Below are 11358 nucleotides of genomic sequence, written 5' to 3'. Positions count from 1 at the left end.
ACCCAAGATTGGGATTTCTGAGTTATGAGATATTCATATTCCTAATGTTAGTACCATCAAATTGCACTGGCCTCATTCTCACGGAACTAGTACTTGCTTATCATTAAGCTGGAAAACAATATCAAGACTTTCAGGAGTTATTCTCTTACATCTGGAAGAAATTGCAATACCATCGAGAATAAATTAGGGGATAGATTCTTTGACTTATTATTATTTCTTAAATATGTTTGAGAATTCGTCTAAAAGTCACCTTTAATTGAATATTCTGAGAGACCGAAAGTAGATCTATTACCCGAAGGGGAGAGAGAACACCGAAACTCCTGAATTTCCCTCTGGACTAAATATGTAAATAGAAGTACTTGGGAAAAAAATGAGAAAATGCCATGCACTTTCAAGATAGCATACATATAACTTTATTTTCAATTAGATTGATGTTAAGTACCACCTGTATGGGAAACATAGATTTCTGTCCCTCCAAAAGTCACTTACAATAGAACACTCCACATAAAATAGAAAAAAAAAAAGTATGTCGAATCTTAATGAAAATAAAAATTCTTTAAAACTTTATAAAGCATAAATTATACATACCATTTCTTGAATAAAGAAATATTTTGTTTCCTCATGTATAGTTTATTGGGTCTAGTTTGCATATTTAGTCATAAATAATGTCTTTTTTTCACTACACCAATATTCTTTCATTGAAAAACATTTATGAGATGTCTTTTACATAATCTTTACTGTTCTAGGTGCAGGGAACACAAAGGTGACAAACATAGTTCCTATTTCTTTACTTCATATATATACACACACACACACACATATATGCAGATAAAGACAAATAGAAATATTTATGAAGAGATATATATCTTTAATGGCTTTTATTGAACTCTCGAAACTATGGCAAAGTGATATAACAATGAATTAGTCATGATAAATCTGAAGGTATCATGAAAAGAAAAGAAAATTATTTTATTCTAAATGACCATTAACACTCCTCTATCCTATTTTTATTTCCCAGATGATTCTGAGGTGGAGGAGTCCACTGGGTCATTTCAGGTATCTTCAGCAAAAAGAAAATGCATATCCAGTAGAAATTGGTGAATAGATACTCAATAATCTCTATGATCGTGATCAGACTGGCCCCACAAAATAGACCCAACTGACCACCAAGATCTGCTGTAATAAAACCAGTAAAGATTCAATGTCATTATTTTTCATAAAAAACAAATATTATCAGAAGTTAAATTAGTTGAAGCAAAATATCATCATAACTGAGATGAAGATTGGTTAATTGTATTTTAGCATTTGATATGAATAAGTTAATAGCAATTGGCAATATCAAAGCAATATTCCTACAAATCATCATAAAAAGCAGAGAAGAAAAGCAAACATAAAATCTGATTCCAAACATATAACTCTAAGACTTTGGAGGATATAAAATCTAGGTAAATTCATTAGAGAGAGATTCTAGATAATTACAAACTCATTTCTAGGTGTTAAATGAAGAGCACAAAAGTGTCATCCAGATGGCACTACTGGATGATGATGTTTTCCAGAAAATTAATTTCCAAGCAAGTTGTGACATCAAGTGTCAAAACTGTATTTCTTTTTATCATTCATAATATTGGTTTTAACCAAAATATATTAACACAAATATATTAACACAATTGCCTTTTTTGATATTTTTAAATTGATACTTATATTTACTGTTTGTGCTTTTTTATTGTGATAAAATATATAAAACATAAAAACTACCATACTAACCACAGTATACAGTACTGTGGCATTAAGTACGTTCACATTGTTATGCAGCCATTCCATTATCTTTATCTATTTCCAGGATATTTTCATCTTCCCTAACTGAAACTCTATGCATTAAACTTGAACTCCTCATTCTTCCTCTTCTCGGCCCATGGCAACAACTCTTTTACTTTTCTGTCTCTGAATCTGACTACTCCAGCACCGCTTTCATAAAGGGATTACATTATTAACCATTATCTCATTGCCCTAGGCCATTCTGTTTTTGTAAAGTGCGATAATGAAGTATAGGCTTCTCCAAGAGCTTTGGCGAATTGACATATTTCCTCCATATTCAGGGTCTCAGCTGCAATGTCTGACTGCTGTCACTTTTGCCTGAGTCTAAGGCCTTCTTCTGTCTCCCACACGGCTTCCTCTAAGATGCGGTGAGATCTAGAAAATCAGCCACTATGTTTATTAGGGACTGTGTGGAGAAGGCAAGCGAGCAGGCAGTGGTTGTAAACGAAATGCCTAATTTTGCTTTCTCAGGTTCTTCTTTTTAAGCCACTCTGGGATAGAGCCCTGTATGGAGGTATGCGGTAGCTGACATTTACCCAGGTGTAGGATAGATGAAAGATCCTACAAGAGTCACTTGATGAGGGATCTAATGGTAAAGTGTGATGTGAGTGTGAGTGGAGACGAAACACCACCAGCCTTTTCTTTATAAAAGTCCATGTGAGATTGTACAGTGTTTTCTAGGGAGCGGAAATATGACAAATTTAAATAGCAGCTGAATGACAAGTTTAATTGAATTCTTGTCCTCCATTGATAAGCTAAACCTTAAATATGAAAGAAAAAAACGATAAAAATTTTTAAAAATAAGGAGCAATTAGGCCAGGCGCGGTGGCTCACGCCTGTAATCCCAGCACTTTGGGAAGCCGAGGCGGGTGGACCACGAGGTGGGCAGATCACAAGGTCAGGAGATCGAGACCATCCTGGCTAACATGGTGACACCCGTCTCCACTAAAAATATAAAAAATTAGCTGGTCGTGGTGGTGGGCGCCTGTAGCTACTCGGGAGGCTGAGGCAGGAGAATGGCATGAACCCGGGAGGCAGAGCTTGCAGTGAGCCGAGATCGCGCCACTACGCTCCAGCCTGGGCGACAGAGCGAGACTCTGTATCAATAAATAATAATAATAATAATGATAAGGAGCAATTAAATAACACTTACCAAGTAACTCAGGCACACTCACTGCCTTTTGCTGCTGGGTTATCTTATAGTTTAGGTCACTATAGTTAATTTCAATTTTTACAAGATTCTCTCTAGGAATAAAAAAAAGACTTAATATAGCTTAAGATTGTCAGCATTACTTTTAATTCCCATCTAATAAAAGTAATATTCATTTTTGTTTTATACGCTATTTAATGTTAAACTGGGCACAGGATTGTTTTTAATATTAGGCACCATTAGCAGGATGTAGAAGGCATTTTGTCATGTTGGTTTTTAAGAAAAAATAATTTTCCCCAATAATTTTTCTGTACCTTATTCCTGAGAAACTAGAAAAAGGCATTAAATGTAAATATCTACTGAATAAAGTATTTACAAACATTTAAATGTGTGTTTGATTTTCATTCAAATCTTGGTTCTGTCTTTTGTTACTTACACGACCTTCAAGAAATCATGTTGTATTTTTTGAGTCATGGTTTCCTCATGAGTAGTCAGGATTTTAAAGTTGTGCTCACAGAGTGGTAGTGAGGTGAAATTAAATTATGTATATGCAAAATTGACACAGAGCCTGAAGTATATTGGGTGTTCAATGAATACTAATTATTAACTATATGTCATTAGTATACTTAGGCAAAGACTCTGTTTTCTTAATGTCTGTTTGAAATCTTTATACGTGACCAGAGTGGCTAAACATCTTTTAAAATGATATTAATAGCTCGTTACATGGTCTTGGAAGCCCTCACTTTATCTCCAGCCCAGACCCCTACCTTGAACTTCAATAATATATTAAGTTCATTCTTATATTTCTACTTGGATGTCCAACAGATGTTCCAACTTTAGCATGTTCCAAGTCAAATCCTTCACATTTCCCTTATTTATAGTGTAAATTTTCACACTCCATAGCCAGTTCATCAGGAAATCCCATTTTTTGTGTTACCTTCAAAATATATCTGGACTCCTATGACCTCTCACCCCATTCAAAGCTACCACCTTTGCCCAAGCCTTCATGACCTCTCACCTGGATTTTTGCAATAGCTTGCTAACTGGTCTTTCTGTTTCCAACTTTAATGCACCCCCACTTCAACAAGTATTGTCAGGAAGGACTTTTCTGATAATAATCCACAGACCTGAGAACAACCTTCTCTGACCCTAGCTTCCCCAGACTGCTTTTCTGCTGCCGCTGCCTCACAGTGCTTTATACCATCCGACAAGACTATATACAGTGATCACCTATTTCCATCCCAGTGGACAGAAGTGCAGCAAGGCAGGATTTTTGTTTTTTGTACACCGAGGTATCCCTAATGCCTAGACTACTCCTGAATCTTAACAAATAATAGGTTGTTCCTTACCTATATGTAAAATGGACAAATAAGGGAGCAAATTAAAGATGAAAACCAATAAATGAATGGATCAATATTACCCTCTCAGTGTTATAAGCTGAATCTGAAACCAAGCACCTTCTGATTTTAAAATGTCAATAATAATAATAGTATCCATTAAGAATGGATACTATCAGCAGGGTTTCCTAAATTATGTGGTGACCTTTAACACACCTAAGGAACATGGCTGTAAATCACTCTCCTTCATGTTTACAATTTTTGAAATCAATAATTACAAATATACTTAATTCAAAATATATCATTAATATGTTTACTTAATTTCCACTGGTTTAACCCTGAGTAACAGGAGAATGTACTATGTTTAAGTAGATAATCAGGGACTGCAGTAATATTTACAAATGATAAACCAGTTCCCAAAGTAATGGAAATAATAAAGTTGTCTTGGAAGTCCAGAAATTTTAGTAATATTCCAATCTCTTTGGCCTCCATTGTGCTCCTAATTTGCATGTGCACTGATAATATTGTTTAATTTCCCAAGCACAACATTCATAATCATTTCCAAGCATTATCCACCTGCGATTTTGAGAGAAGATAAATTATTCCCCTGCAAAAATATTGTGATATTTGCTCAACTTCTCTCAGGCAGTTGTTTTGTCCAATCGTTTGTGTCTCGCTGAATCTGTGCCTCATGGCAATAGTGAAATTGTTCAGGATTTAACAGGATTTAACTCCAAAAATATTTATTTGTGTCAGGAGAGGCACAATTATAAAATAAAAACTAAATTTTTTATTCTATCACAAGATAGTTTTTAAAGAGCTTCCAGATGCTTGAACAGGAGTGCTGCATTAGAGGAATTAATTAATTTGGCATAAAGGAAATAATTTTATACAATTTTTATTTCAAAATTTGTTAAGTTCAAACAGAACAATTTTAAAAATTCACTTGTTTTACTAATGAGGTTGGCCTAACTTTAGACACAATTTAGCCTTATCTTCAACGGTAAACTCCACACTGCCTGCTACGGTCAAGCTAAGCCTCTCAACATTTTGAGGTCCAGCAGCAGCTTCACGAGGCCCTGGATTGACCATGAAGTAGCCTTTATTTCTGTCCCAGGAAGACACACATGCAGCTTCATGATTAAGTGAGGGGTTGCTTCTTTTAAAATGACTGCTGCTAACATTTCACATTTGCCGTCCTGACAAACTGCATTTCTGTTTTCTGATTTACCACTCTCTGATTTCCAGCACCTTTGCACAAACCAGTTATTTAATTATATGTGTGACTTCTAACTGTCTCTATGTAGGAGCTGAACAATCCCTGAATCCAGCCACCTTTGTTCAGCTGCCCACCTTAGTCTTCCTGGTAATGGCCTCCACTATTTAAAACCATGTAAGGTCCCTACATGTACATTATGTGATAAGATTAATTGGAGAACTATTCATAATTATATGGACAGGAAACAGAAAAATACTGGGTAGAAGAGGGCAGTTCCCTAGCAAAGGCCCACCCTCAGGCCTGGATAAAGTGGCTCTAAATGAGAACAGGCATTTCTGTTTTTGCACCCAAAAAGTTGCCTTTTGGCCTACTATACCCCTTATCCTGCCTCCATATGAAACCCAAACCCCAAGCTCCAGAAGATACCAGCAGACCAGCAGATCAACAAACCAGTGATGGCAAAATGATGCGGCAGAGAAAGAGAGAAGAGGAGGCACATCTGAACACCAAAGGGAATTCAGCCAGGGGTGTAGAGAGAAGAGTCTAGCCATAGGCTGCCTGCTTCCACGCAAAGATCGCAATCCCACTCCATCCCTCCTTCTGGCTCCTGGTCCATCTCAATGAGAGCCACCTCCACTACACAATAAAATCTTGCACTCATCCTTCGAGCCCGTGTGTAATCCGATTCTTCTGGGACACTGGGCAAGAGCTTGGGATACAGAAGGCTGTCACACTGGCCCTTGCCTTTACGATAAGGCAGAGGGTCCATTGAGTTGATTAAACCTCCAGCCATCTGTAGACAGCAAAGCTGAAAGAGCTTTGCAACCCTAGGGTTGCAGGCACCCACCCCTAGACACTATCATGGGACAGGAGCCCAAAGCGCTCCCCTGGCCTCTGCACCTGCCCCTCTGCATGCTCTCCATAGGAGTTTGAGCTGAGAGGACACCGAACAGGCAAGCCACACCCCTTCTGCACATTCTGCAAGGGGAAATCAGAGAACTCTCCTGTTTCAAGAACAATCTGAGTTTTTGGGGGGGAAAAAAGAAAAACACAGCATTCCCTAAGATCCTCTTGTTTCATACATGGCTTTCTTTTCTGATTCACCAGTATGTCTCCAAAATCATGCCTACTTTCTCTGCATATTAAATAATTATGAAACTCAGGAGATTTCCATCAACCAAAAGACACACGAAATGTTCTTCTAAGTCATATTTAAATATATCAGGAACAATATTAAAAGCAAATCAGTTTCCCACATTAAAACAAAATATATAAATAGATGTCTGTGCTGGAGTTGGAAGTGTAAACAAACATAATTGTACATTTTACAGCTGTTTATCATTTTATCTGCTGTTTGGAATCACTCCATTAGCCCTGTTTTGATGAAAATCCTTTTTCTTTCTGATCTGTAAAGACCACTTTATTATCTTGGTGTTTACATGGGAATATTTTTTTTTATTTTATTAAAGTAAGTACAAGGCTAACATTGGAATCAAAGCATGCTTTCCAAATTATGTACACATCTATGAAAATGTACCTTAAGTTAGTTAACATATTTTTATTTTAATAGATATAACTACAAACACCAGTATACTATATATATTGCTGCTTCATGTCCTAGTCCTAAAACTACAAAGAAGAAACACAGAGAAATGCTAAAGTTGCTTCCCTGTTAAAAAACAAAGAGTTATTTATGAAGTTTGATTTGTAATTTTTAAGAGGCAGTATGGTATAACAGAAAGAGGACTAATTTAATTCTCAGTTAATCAGGAAACATGGAATCATGTATCTGGGTTGCAAAGACATGGGGACCAGCATCAAAGTTCTTGGGCATAACTTCTTTCTGGGCCCCTGACTACCTTCACAGAACCATTTCTTAAAATACGATGTCCTTCAGTTTCCTCTTCTGTAAAAATAGAATATTAATTTCTGTTTCATCTACCTTGTACAGTTATTAGAAGATTCAAAGTGTATAACGTACAGGTAGGAAATTTTCACATTTTAAGGCATCCGTTGTTATCAGTCAACATTATTATTTTCCCCAGTTTGGGCAATAAAGGTTTGATCATGAGCAGATTACTCACACAAGCATCATTTTCCTCTTCACACAATTAAGGTAAGGAGTTGAACGATATGATCTTATCTACTTTTAAAATTCTATGGTTTCATTGTTAGTTCAGTGAAAAAAGCTATTGCCTCCCTTGATTGATCAGAATTTCATTTCCTAAGTCTTTGAGGGTTTTCAATAAAGAAAAAAAAATCTATGTTAATTATCAGTAGTTTAAAAAGCTAGTAAGATTACCTGATGTATTTCCGGCTTTGATTCAACTTCTTGGAAAGATATTTCAAAGCTTTTTGACTTGGAAAAGAGGAATAAGAAATAGTGGCAGGGTATTCTGTTTCTTCACAAGAAACAGGGCAGCTAGAGTTATGTGTTCCCACTGTACATAACTCCTTAAGTTCAATGTGGTCTGAAATGAAAATCAGGACAGGGAATTCAGAGAAGAGAAATATTTCATCATGGGTAGGATAGTTTTATAAAGTTTATCATTTCACTTTCAATGTTTAAAAAAAAGTGGTTACCAACAACAAATGGTGTTTATATGTTACTCTGAATGTAGCAGAGGAGACACAATATAAGGCCTGGAAGTTTTTATCTTTGAATTCATTGAGTCACTGGATTGGGATCTTTACTGGATTTAAGAAATTATTTTCAGGAAGTATCTGGGTCTATTTCTGTAAAATATCAGATATTTGGACAGAAGAAAGATGGAAAGTGTGTGACCCCATGTCACTTTGAGAGGGACAGTCAAACAACCCTGCAAACCAATGTCTCAGGTTTACACTAAACATCTTCAGATTTCTCTCAACATACAGTGGTATGAAATGTGCTCCTGGGTATTTGCAGTCTCTTATTTCTGTTGGCCCGGTCACTTCCAAATCAACCCCCGAGGTTCTCCATTCAGTGTTCTCTCTTGGCTCCTTCAGAGCAACCAGGCTATCCATGCAAATGCATACTGGAAAGAAGTCCCTGCAGCAGGTAGTGTTTGTCTCCAGCTTCCCTTTGGACCACCTCCCAGTGCCCATTCTCACTGCTCCTCATCCAAGCTAGATACTCAGGTTCTTGTTTTTCCTTTGGTTTTGATACTGAAACCCTTTGTTCTCATGAACCAGTTGTTTACCAAGACCTCCCCGTAACTGACAAACTTTAGGTTTGTTTTTCAGCCTCTAACTTTGACTTCTCTGGGAGATAACTTTTGCATGCATCTGCTAGTTCTTTAGCATTGCTGGTAAAGACCACCACTCTTCCCCTACACTCACATGCACTCACACAATCCCATACACACATAAGCTCACACACACATACACACACACACACACACACACACTTACATACATATACTCTCATGTACATAATACTCTCTCACACACACAAACACACACACTATTCTGACCCCCTTATCCCACAACAGTCCCTGCTGAACTGCATGCATGGTTTTTTTCTCCAAGCTCTCCCTCCAGCCTCCAACAGGGATAAGGAATCAGAAGAAATCTGGCAACATCATTTCAAGTCTATTGGTTAGTAATATGGCTTTTGCATGTTCAGTCTGTGGTCTACATAAAAAAAGATTCCTTCTACCTATAGCCATACCTTGAAATATTTTACAACCATTGAAAAGAACCTTTTCAATCTATTCCTGCTATCCTGGAGATATTTCCACAATGGATTAGAAAAGCAAGTTGTGTAGAAGGGTATATACTGGGATTCTGTTTTCATAAAACAACCCATGACTTCAAGTGATATGGAGATGTGTATGTGGAGAAAGTGATGGTAGGATATACTAAAGTGTTAGCAATTGTTCCAGGTTAAGGTAAAAGCAAAAAAAAAAAAAAGAGTGGGCTCTTTAATAACAACTTGCCCCCAATAAATATGGCATGTACAGTTATAATTACATTTATGAAAAAAATTTATATGCCATGTACATACAATGAAATGAATGAATGAAAGATTACTCCCAAACAGTGAGAGGAATTCTCAGTAATAAAATTTCTACTTATTTTTACGTGATTTCCTTTCTATTCTGTAGTATTTTAACTATTCACAATAAACATGTTTTATTTGTGGAACAATAAAAAAACAACTAGGAAATTTTGATTATAAAAAAGAACAAAATTTGAAAATTCGGATGTGTCTTAGTATCAGAGGGTTTTTGTTTGTGTGTGTGTACTGCCTGTGTCTGTTAGCTACTATTTAAGAACACTTACAAAAAGATCTTCTCGTATGTACCATATTCTGCTTAATTTCTGGGCTATCCATAGTTTGACTTAATGTCTTGTATTACTTTGAGCAACTTTAATATAAATCCTGAAAACAAAAGTAAATTAAGCACTTACCAAGTACAGGAGAAACACAGCTGAAGTACTTTTGTAGGTCGCATTCTATCCCATTTCCTTAAAAATAATAAGTGTAACATATAGAGACTTTACATTTTGTAAAATAAGTGATCTAATGACAAAAATACCTTTCTTACCTACATCTGTCCATCCATTCATCCACCCACCCATTCATCTATATGAGCATTTATTCTTTCATAAGCAAAACTATGGAATCAAGTTAGTATTCAGTGAAAATATGTGTTGGGAGGAAGAATAATGCTTTCGTTTCTTTCCATACCTCTTTCCATCTGTCTACATTATTCTAAAATCTTTAAGTGGGAATAATAATTTTAAAATGTGAGTAGTTTCCAAATTTAAAATTATGTTCACAGTTGTCATCTCATTTGACGCTGTTCACAATCCTGCGATATGAGAATCTTCATTTTACAGATAAAGAAACTAAGCCTCAGAAAGTGGCTTGCTCAAGACCACACAGTTAGGGGAACTTTGGCACATTCTGTGTATCTTCCATCCTGCTCCCTCTATCCATTTACACACACACACACACACGCACACACACACACATTCCTGATAGACTGCCATTCCAGAGGTAGGATGGGAGGGGGGCAGGTAAGTACCAATATTTGTTAAGCACCTACTCTAGATTGTCAGATTGTCAGATATGTAGTAAAATCACTATGTATCAGAGCTGGGTTTACTCCTAGGGCTGATTCTAAAGCCTTAGTCGCTTAGCCTTAACACAATATTTGTCTATCGCTATAGTCCATGTGGCTCAGCTGTTAGCCACAATGTTTAGTCAGTAATCTTAAAAATAACCAAACGAGATTGTCCACTTACAATGTGTGGACAATTTGTGGAATGTTTAACTAACTATAAGGAAGTGCTCTTTATGAATAAAATAAAATAAGTTTAAAAAATCTACCTCCAACACTGAGTTAGGAAAAAGCCTCATTTTTCTGAATTATTTCTTGCTCTGGCAATAATATTTCTTCCATTATAAAGAACAATTCAGAAAAAAAAAAAACAAAGATGGTAGATGGAACACAAAAAAGAAAACAAAAAGAAAGACAAACAAACAAAAAGAGCAATGACATTTTGGAAATAACCAATATCTGAAAAGCTATTTTGGAGATTGCTTCCTCAAATTGTTAGTGGAATTACCTCAGTGAATTCATTTAACGTTTAGAATCTTCCATTTATTCATATATCAGTAGACTTAAAGGTATGTGTGAGAATCTAACCAAATAAGATCATATTCCTGAATGCATTTGATATATATCTTAAAGATCATGCAGATATCATTCTTTGTGTTTTATGTAGCACCTTGCCTAGTTTCTGGTCCACATTAGCCAGTAGGCTTTTGTTTAATAATAATAAATTTTAAAATTGTAAACCTTATTCTGCATGAAACAATTCAGACTTCTTTCCAGTAACTTTGC

General features: G+C 36.1%; 1 protein-coding gene across 1 annotated transcript in view; it reads right to left on the bottom strand.

Annotated features, from left to right (window-relative positions):
* Positions 1–853: 853 nt before the first annotated feature.
* ASIC5 (acid sensing ion channel subunit family member 5) overlaps positions 854–11358 on the bottom strand; it is a 36351-nt gene continuing 25846 nt past the window's right edge. Inside the window, exons 7-10 of the mRNA XM_050791282.1 lie at positions 9917–9973; positions 7824–7992; positions 2969–3060; positions 854–1176 (exon numbers count right to left, since the gene is read on the bottom strand). Of these exons, the coding sequence (XP_050647239.1) occupies positions 986–1176; positions 2969–3060; positions 7824–7992; positions 9917–9973 (509 nt within the window). The 3' untranslated portion in view covers positions 854–985. The remainder of the gene's footprint in view (positions 1177–2968; positions 3061–7823; positions 7993–9916; positions 9974–11358) is intronic.

Source organism: Macaca thibetana, chromosome 5 (genome assembly GCF_024542745.1).
Source record: "Macaca thibetana thibetana isolate TM-01 chromosome 5, ASM2454274v1, whole genome shotgun sequence".
Taxonomy (NCBI): Eukaryota; Metazoa; Chordata; class Mammalia; order Primates; family Cercopithecidae; genus Macaca; species Macaca thibetana.
Note: the sequence above shows the minus strand (reverse complement) of the source record. Positions and strands in the feature narration are given on the sequence as shown.